General features: G+C 28.7%; 2 protein-coding genes across 2 annotated transcripts; both read left to right on the top strand.

The window, feature by feature from the left end:
• Window positions 1-1,032: 1,032 nt before the first annotated feature.
• LOC111689623 (filamin-A) lies at window positions 1,033-3,810 on the top strand. The gene is made up of 4 exons (XM_023452099.2): window positions 1,033-1,376; window positions 2,601-2,761; window positions 3,054-3,255; window positions 3,317-3,810. The coding sequence occupies exons 1-4, from the start codon at window positions 1,256-1,258 to the stop codon at window positions 3,610-3,612; spliced, it is 780 nt and encodes a 259-aa protein (XP_023307867.2). The 5' UTR covers window positions 1,033-1,255; the 3' UTR covers window positions 3,613-3,810.
• Window positions 3,811-10,067: 6,257 nt separating this feature from the next.
• Window positions 10,068-14,801, top strand: LOC111689516. Its single transcript, XM_023451986.2, has 5 exons — window positions 10,068-10,378; window positions 13,353-13,497; window positions 13,581-13,897; window positions 13,973-14,098; window positions 14,161-14,801. Exons 2-5 carry the CDS (start codon window positions 13,492-13,494, stop codon window positions 14,642-14,644), a joined length of 933 nt encoding a protein of 310 aa, XP_023307754.1. The 5' UTR covers window positions 10,068-10,378; window positions 13,353-13,491; the 3' UTR covers window positions 14,645-14,801.
• Window positions 14,802-15,774: the final 973 nt, after the last annotated feature.

Below are 15,774 nucleotides of genomic sequence, written 5' to 3'. Positions count from 1 at the left end.
CACTTTATATTTATTTTTATTTATTCTTAAATACTCATCTTTACAGCAGATCACCCGCACTAGAAATATATGTATGTTTGTACAATTTCATATTCTAGACTCTAGAGAGTGAAAGAAACACTTTCTCGTACATCTATGAGGCGGCAGTGTCTTACAGTACTCGTTTAAAGGCAAAATGAATTTTATTTGGCATGTTGCCCATTTGCTGTTTGTTGTATGTATGTCTGTATGTATGAATGCAGGCATGTGTGTTTAAACAATTATGAGTAATACACTTATGATGATCAATGATTACAATATGAAAATATGTTTATATGTATGTACGCTATAGAAAATTTATATAATTTATGATCACAACTTTATTCAAATATAATAATAAAAAAACAAATTTGTTGTTAAGAACGAATATGTTATACCCTTTAAGGATTCTAAATGGATTGCGAAATTGATTTCCAATATTGTTGATCCTTTTGAAAATCTATGATCACTAAATTTCATAATATAACTATTTATATACGAAAAAACTAAATGATACACGTTCATCATGTTACACTATAAATACATTAATTATTTCACATGTATTTTATTTTAAATGTTTAATAAACAATTTACCATTGTTTATTACAAAAAAATATTTCAAATTCAAATTGCAACGAATTGTAATATATATGTATGTTGTCATATTAATGAATACAATTTTAATTGACAATACACATGATCCTAACAAGCAGCAGAATCATCATATTTTTCGTTATTTTTTCAATTAAAGTGTTGAAAATTTATTATTTTATTTCAGAATTAATAACAAATTAAAAAGTGTATAACACAATATAAAACAGCCAAGTAGGGACAAAAGAAATATATTAAAAACACACAAAATAATACAAAATGGCAAAAGAGATCTCTAGTTTTGAATACAAAACATTGTTCTTTGGTACAGAATATTGGAATAGTTTTATTTTTATTTTCTTGTTATGAGTTCAAATTATGAATGAGCAAATGGAAAAATTATTTTTCTTTCGAATAATCTCAATTTAGTCGAACGTTTAAACTCATGGGAAAAAGTTATCGAGTAGAACGCACAAGTGTTAAATGTAGATTTTAAAAATTTTATTAAAGAAATATACTAAATCATATTTTGGGAAAGCACCACCACCACCTATGATTTAATAATTTTTACATAAATTTCAATATTTTTACATATATTTGAAAAAAAAAATCATAATAAAAAACTAAGGAAAAACACGAAAAAAATATGTTTAAATCATCACAGGAAATACGTTTAAATACGGCGAATGCTACTCAATATACAAATCAAAATAATAGTGAAAATAATGTTTGTATTTTTGGAAAATATCTAAAAACACCAGATACTGGTGAGTTTGTGTATATAGTAAAAATAAGTGTTCTTAGATATTCGAATGCGAAATTTTTTAAATTTTACCAATATATCTCACTATTAAAAATTTGTCAGTGTTTTTCTGCAAACTGTGTTTCCATAAGTTTTAAATCTATTAATATCTCTTTAATTTTCCATTCAAAATCGATTTTTAAATAAAAAACCTAAAATCGCTTTTAGATCTTTTAGGTAATGCTTAAATTGTAAAACCGCCTAAATTTGTTCCGAGTTTAATATAACAGCAAGTTAAACCTAGTTTAACTGAGTAGTAAGAAACCCGGCCTCAAACAGGGGATTAACACCAGAATCAATTTATTTTTAGATTAATTTATTTGATTATTAATTGGCATTTGATTGCCAACTCAAACACCCACTCTTAATAATTAGAGGATTAAACCGAAACAAATCTAGGTTTTCTCAAAATTATAGTTTTTATACCCTACACCACTATGTGGTGTACAAAAATATTGGTCCAATACCCACCTTAAAGTATACCGATCGATTCAGAATTATTTTTTGAGACGATTAAGACATGTCCGTCCGTCTGTCCGGCTGGCTGTCCATGTAAACCTTGTGCGCAAGGTACAGACCGCAATTTTCAAGATAATTTGATGAAATTTGGACCAAACATGTTTTTTGGCACAGGAACGAAGCCTATTGAAAATGGTTAAAATCGGTCCATTATTTCACCTAGCCCCCATACAACCGTACCTCCCGATTTGAACTTTTTATGCCATATTATTATCTCTCTAAAAATTGGTACAAATAGGTTTTACATAAGTATAAATTACGCTGCAGATTTTCGTAATGATCGGCCCTTATTTGACCCTAGCCCCCATACAAACCCCCCTTAAAAAAGTGTCTTAATCTTCTAAAATTGACTTGTAACCATTTGTATCGCAATGAAACTCAACAAAACTAGCTGTTAAAAATATATCCTTTTCCCAAATTTTCCGAGGATCGGCCCATATTTAACCTATATAAAGCCTCATTAAGAAATTTTATTTTTTTAATCAATAAATTGCTTAAATATTTTGGAATAATATTCAATATAAAAGTTTCCTTATAAAAAGTAAAAATTTTAAAAATATACTCATGGTGTAGGGTATTATATGGTCGCCCATGCCCGACTATACTTTACTACTTGTTAGTTTTGAAAAATTTTTTTTGAAATTTTTTTTTTAAATTTTTTTCTTTATAGATAAATATTCTACTCAGCCGCCTCAAATTTTTGTAGCTCCTGAACTAACAGATCCAAATAAAGTACAACTGTTACATTTTCCCAATGGAGCTTTGCGCATTAACACAGATGTTAACTTTATTATCAAAAGAAATGGGGTAAAAGGCAACTTTGAAGTTAAGGTATATAATTAATTACAAACTATTAAAGACGATTGTCACATCTTACAACGTTGTCAGTAAAATGGTTAGAAAATATCTAACAATCGTCTGAACTTACAATTATTCTTTTGCAACTTTGCCAGAAAAAGCATTACTGACAATATTACAAAACTAAATTTGTAAGTTGGCAGTGTTATTAGACATTTTATGCACACTTTACTGCCAACGTTGTAAGATCTTACAACCGTGTATACAATAGTATTACTTATGCAAATTTTGCTTTGTATAAAACAAATTTTTTTTATTCCCTTAGTTGGAAAATCCCTCAGGACATACTACCTATGTTCCTTTAAAAATTGTAGATCCCGAAAGATTTGAGGTTAATTTTCCACTAACTGAAGCTGGTCTCTATAAAGTACACATCAAATGTAATTCGGTACTACTACCCAAATCACCGTATATAATAGTGGCTATAAGTGGTAGTGATTTGGACAATGATCGAAATAAAATGGAGTGTAAGTATTTTAAACGAATTTGATTAAATTTAATAAATAAATCTCTTTAATCTTCTCTTAGTACCACATTTCAAATCGGATGCTTCGAAAGTCATATATCGTGGTCTCGGCCTCAGTCAAATCATGTTAAATGAGAAAAATGAATTTACTATAGATGGTTCAGAGGCTGGTAATAATATATTATTTGTAGGTATATTTGGTCCTAAGGGACAATGTGATGAAGTCGTCATTAAGCATATGGGTAAAAATGTATATAAAGTTACATATCAAGTGCAAGATCCTGGTGATTATCTATTGGCTGCCAAATGGGGTGATGATCATATAACTGGTTCACCGTTCTCTTTAACTACTCTGTAAAATTTAATGTTAAATTCAAGATAATGTTTAGCTTTTAAATAGAAATTAGGGTTCTATAAATCGACTTTCGAATAATCGAACAATCGACTTTTTGTCGAAAAAAGTCGAAGTCAACTATTTTGTTCCAAAAAACTCGATAACTCATTATCGTCTATGAAAAAAGTCGACTTTGTAAATAAAAGTCGGAAAGAGTCGAAAAAAGTCGGAAAGTCGGAAAAAGTCGAAAGAAGTCGAAAAATTCGGAAAAAGTAGAAAATAGTCGGATAAAATCGAAAAAAGTCGAAAAGTCGGAAAAAGTCGAAAATAGAAAGATGTCAAAAAAAACTCAAAAAATTACAACAAATAGAAAAAATATAAATAATTTTTTTATTAATAATAATAATAATAATAAATAATAATAATAATAGTAATAATAATAATAATAATAATAATATAATGTTAAATGGCAACATTATAAACTTACGCTTCTGGCAACTTTATAAATTTTTAACTCTGGTCGGAAAAAGTCGAAAATAGTCGAAAAAAGTCGGAAAAAGTCTAAAAGTCGACTATTTATAAAATATTAAAAGTCGAAAAACCGACTTTTAATTAAATGAAAAAGTCGAAAAATCGACTTTTAACTAAATGCAAAAAGTCGAAAGTCGAAAAGTCGACTTTTCATAAAATGCAAAAAGTCGAAAAGTCGACTTTTCGTTTCAACTATAGAACCCTAATAGAATTTATTAAATAGTTGTAGTATAAATTTTTGTGAAACGGTCTTAAACTATGAAACAAGTTTTCGTTTTCGGTTTGAACTTAGTACCTTATTTTATCTTCACTCTAATATAAATATAAAGACTCTTTATTCCAAATTTTGGAAAAATGTTTTTTCTTAAGAAATAATTTAAAAAACCTCACACATCACACAACTTGCAATTTTTACAAACAAGAAGAAGCATTATCATAACAATAATGATTTTGAATTGGATATCATCAACAATGACATTAACAACAGAAGCAGCATCAGCATAAGCACCAGCAAAAGTATCACGAACAGAAACGTAACATTCGCACAAACCACTAAATACGGCATGATGTACATAATCATCAAACATATTACGTACAACATCTTCGTCATCAAATGCTACATTATACTCCTCCTTAGGAGCATTATATAGCAGCTCTTAAATGACTTAACAATTCCCGCTCAATTTTTTTCTTGTGTTTGTTTCTTTTTCATCATTAATTTTTCTTACAACATTTAATGATGATTACCATAGACATTATCGTTTTTTCTGTGTGTGCCGCAAAATACGTTTACTCTAATGTTCATTCCAATTTGTTGTTTTTGTTTTTTTTTTTTTTTGTTGAGTTTTGTTTTTGGTTTATTTTTCTCTAGTTTTTGTTATTATTTTCGTGAGTAATAAGAAAATCATCATAAAAACCCAACACGCAGTATGTACAACTAAAAAAAATAAATAAACGAGCAAACAACCAACAACAACAACTTTAAAATCAGCAGCAACAATTCAGTCAACTTAATGATGATGACCTGTAATGTTTTGATTCCTTTCAATACATTTTTGGTTTGAATGAATGAAGGTATGTGTGATTAAATGTATGGACATACATACATATGTATGTCTGGCCTGAACAACAGCGACAACAATTTTTGATTTTATTTAATGGGGGACTCTACTTTACCAAAATGTTTAGAGTACTTTACCTTAACGACCTACAACTTGTATGATTATGATGATGACGGAATGAAATTGTATTTTTTTGTATAAAAAAAAACAAGGAAGAAAGTTTAGTCTGTCATGCATTACCATATGATACCCTACTCCAGTCGTTTGTATATTTTACATGTTTTTCAAAGGAATACTAACAATTACATGGTGTGACAATATTACCATATGATGCCCTACACTAGTCGTTTATAAATTTTATATGTTTATTCAAAGGAATACTAATAATTACACGCTGTGACAAAATTACTTGCCACATGACCTAGTGCAGTTTATAGGTCTAGTCGTTTTGGTATGATATGTGCTTCAAAGTTATATTAGAAATCTTCCGTTGTATGGGAACTATGTATGTGAAATAATTGACCGATTTATATCCCACTTTAGTGGTGTATGGTATAAATATAATTATACTTACTACATTTGATTGAATGTCCATATCGTTTGGTAAATTGTAAAAAGTTGAAAGTGTTGATCAAAGTTGAACGTTTTTGTTTGTGCCTGTTTGAACAACTGTTATCGTAAGATAAAAACATAAGACTGCCGGTCCACACTAGGAAACTTTTTTTGGGAAACTTTTGATTTTGTGTGAGAGAGAAAAAGAAAGAATATCATTCATCTCTCTCTCGCTTTACGGAGTTTCCCGTTCTCGGAAACTTGTTTTGTTATTCTTTTCATTCGTACAACAATAAATCAATGCAATTAATACGAAATTCCTGAAACAAAAGTTTCTATGTGTGGATATTAAGGAAACTTCAAAAGAGAATAAAGAGAAAGTTTCTCAACAAAAGTTTCCTAGTGTGGACCAGGTCAGACTAGTGGTAATCTGCTTTATGAATTCAGTTTGCAAATATCTGTGCTACTTAGCACTGTTCAGTACGTTTTTAATTCTTTCTTACGACATATCAATACATTATATACACATACATATACATACAAAAATATGTAGGGTGGCTCTAAAATTGAAATTGAAGAAAGATCATCATCAAACTGAACTCGTTCTAGTTTGGCGTTAAGGCCATTGATTTTTTTTCGAAATTGTCACCTTCGTAACTGGTTCTGAGGAAGCGTTATGGAGTCGACACTCGTTCTTTGGATGGCTTCTGGAACTAGTTCTTTAATCAATGGTATGCGTTCCCTTGAACTAGTGTAGTAGCAATGTATAACTAGTTTTAAAGACCTAGGTTGTTCCTTGAAAACTATTTAGAAGTATTTAAGAACTACAAAAAAATTCTATGGAACGGGTTCCACAAGTAATGGCGACACTACTAGTTCCAAGGCTGTGGTTTAAAAATCTGAAGTGGTTCTGATTTCACTAGTAGTTTTTAGGACAAGTTCTAAAATTTTACCTGGAATAGAGTACTGTATTTTGAGAAATGTTAAGCTTTCATTTTCAGTGTGAAGATCAAATGGGGCTACCCTTATAAAATGATACAAATAAATATGAATGTACAAAGTACATATGTATTTCATTCTTATTTGCACTAAGATTTAATATGAATTAATGAAACAAGATAAATTGCATCAAACATTTTATACAAAATTGCGAATATAAAAAACTTTACACCGAACAAAATAATTAAATTAAGTTTTTTATTATATTTCTCAATTTATTGTTAAGTTAAAAAATAATCAGACATTGAGAAAATGTGGGTAAATGTAAAATATAATTATATTTATAATAGAAATGTTTACAACAGTACTTTTTATTGGATCATGAAATGTAACACCTATTTTTGGAGAGGACTATGTCCGGTAGTAAACTACCAATGTTTACCATCTTCCTTCAGTAGTGCTGAAAAATTATTTGAAAATGAGAATTGTTTTTGATTTGGGAACCTAACAAATATATAAAATTTAGGTCTTAATTTTTTTCTTCCGATTTTTAATATTATTTTAATAATTTTTTTTTTAAATTTAAAAAAATAATAAATTTTGAAAATTTTAAACTTGATCGACATATTTCCTGAATTACAAATTTACGGATCTGTACACTACCATTTATACTTTTTCCGTAAAACTCTTTTTTTTGGGAAACTTTTGATTTTGCGTGACAAAGTGAAAGAATATCATTCATCTCTCTCGCGGTACGGAGTTTCCCGTTCTCGGGAATTGTTTTGTTATTCTTCTCATTTGTACAACAACAAATCAATGCAATTTACACGTAGTTTCTGAAACAAAAGTTTGTATTTGTGGACATTAAGGAAACTTCAAAAGAAAATTAAGAAAAAGTTTCTCAACGAAAGTTTCCTAGTGTGGACCAGGTCTTACTTGTTTTGTACTATGACAACAACTTACTTATTTTGTGCCTTTTTTTGAATTTTGCCCTTAATGACTTAAAATGATATGTGCAAATTTTACCATTTCCTTTCCCTTATTTGTAAATTAAGTTTCTGCTAGGCATAAATGATTTATATGAATAAATGGCAATTAAATGTAATATAATAAACAGTTTTTAATTTGTTTTAAAAACTAAATTTAAAATTCATTCAATTAACCATTTTTTTAAGTGTACGAGAATTATGCGATTATATAAAAAGATTGCTGGTCTGGATATTGTATTAACCTTAGTCGCATATAGAAACTCACCAAATGAATGAATGGAAAAAAACATTAGTTGCAGCAAGCAAATGGTAATAAACATATTTCTTTACATACAACATACTTACATACATACATATGTATTTCATTTAAGAGAAAGTCATGCTGACAAGTAATAATGGTAGTAAGTATGATTACTATATTGTATTGATTTGGCAATTTACAAGAAAGATATGTACATATGTAATTTTTAGAATTTGATTATACACATGTACTTAATTAATATCTACAATATTCAAAGATATTGATGTACAGTATGTAAGAATGAAGTGACAATGTAATAAATTTAAGAAAATGTCTGATAAAATTTAAAAATGCTGTAGGGATTGTGTAAGTAAGTCCACTCAAATAAAAGTGTAATTTTGAATTAATTAAGATACAATTTAGTTAATATGGAGGGTTTGTGATATTGTATCATGTTCCCATCTGATATCGGAGGAGATCATTAGACTTATTCTCTACTATTTTTTTTGTGAAACCACGGAAATTTTAGTTTAAATCTAGGCTGGTAGTATTGAGATTTCTGTTCAGATTTAATATTTGCGAAACATCAGAATATTTTACTTCGTATGTAATAATATACATAATAAAATTTTACCATATAAATACAACGCCAAAATTATTTAAATAGTAGTTCCTGGTCATTTTATACATTTATTTGAAAAATTACAAATTCAATCTGGCAATACTTTATTAACAAATATAACACAAATGACTAGCTATTTCCTACACACACACAGGGCTGCCAAGAGTTTTTCAATTCATTTATTTATTTATCAATAAAACTATTCATCAACATGACGAGAGTGATTTTTTTCACCTTTAGTACATGGTGATAGGGTTCTATAAATCGATTTTCGAATAATCGAACAATCGACTTTTTGTCGAAAAAAGTCGAAGTCGACTATTTTGTTCCAAAAAAGTCTATAACTCGACTAACGTCTATGAAAAAAGTCGACTTTGTAAATAAAAGTCGGAAAGTCGAAAAGTCAAAAAAGTCGAAAAAAATCGGAAAAAGTCGAAAAAAGTGAAAAAAGTGAAAAAGTCGAAAAAAGCCGGAAAGTCGAAAAGTCGAATATTTATTAAATATTAAATGTCTAAAAGTCGAAAAATCGACTTTTAATTAAATGAAAAAAGTCGAAAAATTGACTTTTAACTAAATGCAAAAAGTCGAAATCGACTTTGCATAAAATGCAAAAAGTCGAAACGTCGACTTTTCATAAAATGTAAGATGTCGACTTTTCATAAAATGCAAAAAGTCGACTTTTCGTTTCAACTATAGAACCCTACATGGTGAATGTACTCTCCACGTGTACTCTCCTAACACCATATACATATGTATGTACATACATACATAATTCTTAATACATCCCAAATTTCCAAAATATTGAAATTTAAGGTAAAAAATATGGGTGAACAATTTAAAAAATTTATACTTTTTATATATTAGAAGTTTTGAGTAAAAAATTTTAAAGTCAAACAATAATTAATAATCCGTTTTTATTTTGGATATTTCTATCTAATTTGCTGTTTAGTATGGACCAGCTATACAATCAAATATAAAACAGACGTTAAATAAGTATCAAAGGACTAGCTACTTTAAAATGTGATTGTCCTAGGGAACAAATAAGAAATATTGGTATATTCACAGATTTAAAAACTTATTCCTACGAAATCGCAGAAATGTTAAAAAAGTTCCCAATTTTAACGCAGCACCTGGCAATCCTATGTAGCACATCTCCCAGTCATCAACATTTAATGATGATGAGCTCTGCTACCGCAACAACATCAAGAAGATGGAAACACATTCAAGAGAAACGAAAAGCCATTAATGAAGTTTTTTTAAGCATAAGCAAATATATACATGTCTCACTCTAAACAATCGAACCTACAGTAAAACATAATTGAGTTAACATTACAGTTTACGTGTTGTTGTTGTTATTATTTATTTTGTGTCTACATCATCATCATGACAGGTTTGACTAGAACAGTCATTAGCATGAGAGTAAAAGGGAAAACACGAGACCACTCTCAATACAAGAATATAATGATTTTCATTTTAAAGACGAACAAAACGAAAAAGAAAAAAAATTATAACGAAGTTCGTGTTGGTAGACTAGGAAATTTTCTCAGTCTTGGTTTGATGTTCGACAGAGTTGTTTGTTTTTTCGGCAATATTTTTTCACGAGTGTATAATTATTATTGTACAGAGTAAAACAATACAACAACAACTAACACTTAGTTAATTACATCATTTATATAATTTTCATTAAAAATCTAAGAACAAAAAAATTAAATAATTATTATTAAAAGAAGAACAACAGAAACAAACAAAAAAATAGAAAATATGATAAATGTGTAAATGAACTTATATGAATGTATGTATGTGAAAAGTGTGGAGGTGATTTTTCTTATCAGATGGCCGGGCAAAAATTAAACAAGTAATGATCAAATTGTTTTGTAAAAAATGCATTAAATTTTTTTCTTATTATACATATAGAAAAAAGGGTGTCTTCTTCTTTAACTTATAAATACGTTTAGACAAATCTATATACATATTTACATATGTATTTATTATATACCGTATGTATGTTTGTACCTCTTTGTATAATATTTTGTTGCACCCAACAAAACATACATACACAGAATAAAATCCCTGGCAAGTGTACGCGCCTTATAAAATACAGAAAAAATATAAAATCAGAAAAAAACTTATTGGTTGACTTGAATCGTCTTCTTTTCCTGCTCTTTGTGTAGTATATGTGAACGTTGATTTTTTTTGTCGTTGTGTATTCCAAGCAAGTATACCTACAAAAATACATTTTTTTCATAAGTTTAAGGCCCAGAAAATGGAAAAAAATCGAAAAATTTTTAAATTTTGGTGAAATGTGTAAGTTTTCTTTGATTTGTTTATAATGCACCGGGTTTTTTATTATTGTTTTTGTTGCAAGTCGACCACAGCAGCAAAAAAAGTATGTATATAATAATTATATTTGATAATGATCATTGTGAAAAAATCTATAATTATCGCAAAACGATGTAAGTAATTATTATGTCTCTGACATAGCGTTGGCATTTTTTCTCATTTCGTGTGTGTATGTATGTTGATATGTTTGTTTTTTTTTTATATTGAACAGAGTTTTTTTATATGAGAGCAAGTGTACACACTCACTCATGCAGTAACAACGCGCATATCGTGATTATTATTTCTCTCCCTCTCACTCTAAATGTAATTGTAGATTTTTTTTTATAAATTTTCCAAAATAAATGTGTTTTTCATAAATTAAATCATTAAAAACTTTTTGATTTTATAAAATCTATATGAATTTAAAAAAATTACATAGTTAATTAATAATAATTACATTTTTTTGCAAATTGTTCTTATTATTTTATCACTGAACTCTCTGTTATTGTTTTCGCTTCATTCCCTTCCGCTAATTACACAATTTCAATCAACTTGTTGTGTTTTGTTCTTCATTAATTTTGTACAAAAAAGAAAAAAAAACACATCATCATTATCGGTATCGGATCATTATGAAAATTTTCGGATTTTAATGATAATTATAGTTATTGTATAAAAAACCTAATAATCTTAATGATAATTACAGTAATTTTGTGTGTTTTGTTTTGGTCTTGAATTCAAAATTTATTACACTGCAAAGTGTAGAATTGTTATGTTATTGATTTCCGGCAATATTTTAACATTTAAGTTCTTTTTGAAGTTTAACAGAGATTTTCAAGATTTAATCGAAGGATTTTTTTTCAAAATTTGAATTAGTTTAAAGAAGTTTTTTAAACCAAACCTAGAAGTTCGACAAAGAGTCAATGCATACGAAAAAGACAGAAATTTCCACTAACCACCTGGATGATTTTAATTCATATGTTTTGGGTCATTCGACTTTTCGACATAGGTATTTCTACTTTTTTCCGACTATTTTTTGACTTTTTTCGAGTTTTTCCGACTATTTTAGAGTTTTTGACTTTTTTAAAATTTTTGACTTGTTTCTACAATTTTCGATTTTTCGACTTATTCCGATTTTTTTCTACTTTTTACGACTTTTCGACTTTTTTCGAGTTTCTTCGACTTTTTTCGACTTATCGACTTATCGACTTATCGACTTTTTTCGACTTATCTACTTTTTTTGAATTTCAGACTTTTCGGCTTTTTTCGACTTTTATTCACAAAGTCGACTTTTCGACTTTTATTCACAAAGTCGACTTTTCGACTTTTATTCACAAAGTCGACTTTTCGACTTTTATTCACAAAGTCGACTTTTCGACTTTTTTCACAGACGATAGTCGAGTTATCGACTTTTTTGGAACAAAATAGTCGACAAAAAGTCGATTGTTCGATTATTCGAAAGTCGATTTATAGAACCCTAGGCACCATCTAGTTGACTCAAATTTATATCTTTCGGGTCAATCGTCACATTAATGTCCCATAGTATTCTAGAGAGTAGACACTTCAAATATTTAACCTTTATTCCAATTAATATCTTACTACATGTTGGCTACAATTTGCATGTTTTGGGCCATTAATCAAGAATAAAAATAAATAGTCACTATCCTAGAACACGTCCATGTCTTAGTTGTATAAGGAGAAAAGTAGCGCCAGTTAAATAGCTAGTAATGTGACAGACTTCCAAGAACCCATTTGGAGAGAGATTACCATTCTTTGACTATTTTTGACCGTCTTTTGACTGTCTCTTTGTAAGGTGTAGAGTGACAATTGACATCCTCGTAGGACAAGCCCATGTTAAAATGTTTGGTTACCATTCATTAACACTAAGATTTTAAGGGATAACCAATCATTTCTTACTTCTGACAAATTATTGTTACTATATTTACAGACGTATGAATGTACTCATAATGCGAATTTTGGGACAAAGGTCATAGATCAAAGTTACAGACACACAAACAAGAACTTAAAGCCAAATATTATACTGGTGGAGTAGACCACCATATCATATTTACAATTTTGATTATAGGTACTTTGAAATTCCGATGTTATGAACAAAACACGTGTTTGTTTTATTGTTTTTAAATTTTAACGGAAATGGAAACTACTTTTTAAAAGTATACACAATTCTTTAAGTGAATAAATTACTAGGAACTTTTTAATTTCTTCCCCAATTTTTTCGAAATACGTGTCCATTTTTGCTCATTGTATGCATTTTGAATTAATGTAACTACAAGCTCTTGCAAAAATTTTCAGGATTATAGTTTTATATTATAGAAAAATACTACACAAACTTCTCGAGAAGAAGTTAAGATCAATCTAACTTCAAAAACTGAGTCTGATTTCATTCCAAAAGAAATTTTCAAAAAGAAGCACATTATACAACTATAATATTTTTTACATCTACTTTCATAAAAATAATGAAAAACTAAATGAATCGATTTTTATTATTACAGAATCATGAATGGACTTTAAATTATAATTTCGTGTGTATGGCTCTAATACATACAACATTCATGTATTTAGAGTAGCGCCTCCAAACTAAAAGGAAGTGTCTTCAGAGAGTTGACTTGACCATTGTGATACCCATGTGAAATGCCTGTAAGTCATAATTATTAACCTTATTTGTTTAACTTTAAATAACTAAAAGATTAATTTCTCTTCTTTACTTTTTTCCACAAAAGTATGAAAAATTCAATAAAAAGCGTAGACAATGGGAGGATAATGGAGTTTTAGAGTTAATCAAATTATGGAAAGTTTGTGCCTATGAATTGCGCACTATTAAACGCAATGGCCATCTCTATGTGGCTATGGCAAAGCAATTGACCGGTCTTGGAGTACCCGTAACTGCATTAGAAGTACACTTTAAAGTGAACAATTTAACACAACGCTATAGACAAGAACAGAAAACCTTTGAAGCAACTGGTATAATAAGTACATGGAAATTTTATAATCAAGTGGATGATGTCTTTAAAAGCTTGGGACAAACAGGCTATACAAAGTATGTATTTGAATATGTCTTCATTTATAAATGAATGTATTATTAATTACTTTTTTTTATTATTTTAATAAATAGAGATAAACGTATTATGACCCCAGCATCTAATGCTAGCAGTTTACCGTCTTCATCCGAGTCACCCGTTTGGAAAAATCAAATGTCTCAACAAGAGTTTAACAGTAATAATTCCGAGGGATTTTACAAGTTAGTATTGAAAGTTTTAAATTCCATTAATATTATAACACATGTATTTTCTTTATTTAAAGATCGGAATATGGCATGCACCGGCATTTCATAGATCATACGCAGGCCCAGGCTGCTAATGGTGCTGGTGGTGCCACTGGCAGTGGTGCTGATGTTAATTTTATGGCAAATACAGCGGCTGCTGCAGCCGCTGTTGCCGCCGCCTCACGTCTAAATGAAACAAATCAAATGGATCAATTAAATGCTGCCGCCACGGCTGCTTCCTCCAATAATGCCACCAATGGTGGTGTCTTAAACTATAATAAAATCAAAAAATCACCCGATGATTATGATAAATTTGTGGATATTGTCAAAAATATTGTTGATTCACACAAAACCACCCCAGACAAAGTCGATACTTTTGGCGATTTTATAAAATCCTACATAAAACGCTGGCCTGAACGCCTCCAAGATGAGGCCATCAATCATATAACAAACTATATAATTGTTAAGAATATGGATCATACCATTCACAACACCATCGAGGGTGTCAATAATCGACAATAATATAAGAGTGAACCTAGAAACTAGGTTCACGTACATAATAATTAAATAAAATTAATTTTATAATCACAGCAACAACATCACATGCATATAATATACAATAAATGTTACTTAAGTTGATTTTTTAAATTTAAATTTATACCTATTTAATTTTTAATTAAAACATTTCAATAGAAATCTTTATAAGTTTTTTTTAGTTTAAGTTTGTCTCATTTTTGAAAGATTTTTAAAAGTTAAACAACATTTAAGTTTTTTTATTTTAATTTAACTACGGTTTAACATATAATTTTTAACTACAAGTCTTTAAGTTATTTAAAGAAAAACTAAGATGCATACAATAAATAATTAATTAGGCTTAAAGCTTAGTTTTTAACTAAATTAGTTTATTTTACATTTTTAGTTATATATTTTTCTTATTAATGTAAGAATTACACTTAATACACATACATATATAAATATGCTTATTTTTAGTTTTAAAGTAAATTTAAAATTGAATTCAAATTCAAACAGAAATTATACTTAAAACAAGAAGAATTCAAAATCAAATGCGATTTGTATACATACATATATAATTAATTTTTCTATTGATGTAAACATGTTTCCTTAAAAAAACAACAACAAACATTTAAAAATCAATAAAAAGAAACCACAACAAATAGATTCAAATTTTTTAAATCAAAAGAAAAGGAAAGTATGCCATAAGCACAATTGGGAAGAACGACGAATTTTTCGGAACGAATTTTCGTCCTTAGTTATAGAACACACTTAAGTATATGAAAATACGTACAATCAGTAGGGTTCTATATATCGACTTTCCAATAATCGAACAATCGACTTTTTGTCGAAAAAAGTCGAAATCGACTATTTTGTTCCAAAAAAGTCGATAACTCAACTATCGTCTATGAAAAAAGTCGACTTTGTAAATAAAAGTCGGAAAGAGTCGAAAAGTCGGAAAAAGCCGGAAAGTCGAAAAAAGTCGGAAAAAGTCGAAAAAAGTCGGAAAAAGTCGGAAAATCGAATATAGTCGAAAAGTCGGAAAAAATCGGAAATAGTCGAAAAGTCGAATATAGTCGAAAGTCGGAAAAAGTCGAAAAAATCGGAAATAGTCGAAAAAAATCGAATATAGTCGAAAG

Source organism: Lucilia cuprina, chromosome 4, assembly GCF_022045245.1.
Source record: "Lucilia cuprina isolate Lc7/37 chromosome 4, ASM2204524v1, whole genome shotgun sequence".
Classification (NCBI taxonomy): Eukaryota; Metazoa; Arthropoda; class Insecta; order Diptera; family Calliphoridae; genus Lucilia; species Lucilia cuprina.
Note: the sequence above shows the minus strand (reverse complement) of the source record. Positions and strands in the feature narration are given on the sequence as shown.

Coding starts and splice junctions, on each gene's coding strand:
- LOC111689516 (XM_023451986.2), top strand. Junction 13,898..13,972: donor GGACAAACAGGCTATACAAA/GTATGTATTTGA, acceptor TTTAATAAATAG/AGATAAACGTATTATGACCC. Junction 14,099..14,160: donor AATTCCGAGGGATTTTACAA/GTTAGTATTGAA, acceptor CTTTATTTAAAG/ATCGGAATATGGCATGCACC.
- LOC111689623 (XM_023452099.2), top strand. CDS start 1,256: ATGTTTAAATCATCACAGGAAATACGTTTAAATACGGCGAATGCTACT. Junction 1,377..2,600: donor TCTAAAAACACCAGATACTG/GTGAGTTTGTGT, acceptor TTTTCTTTATAG/ATAAATATTCTACTCAGCCG. Junction 2,762..3,053: donor AAGGCAACTTTGAAGTTAAG/GTATATAATTAA, acceptor TTATTCCCTTAG/TTGGAAAATCCCTCAGGACA.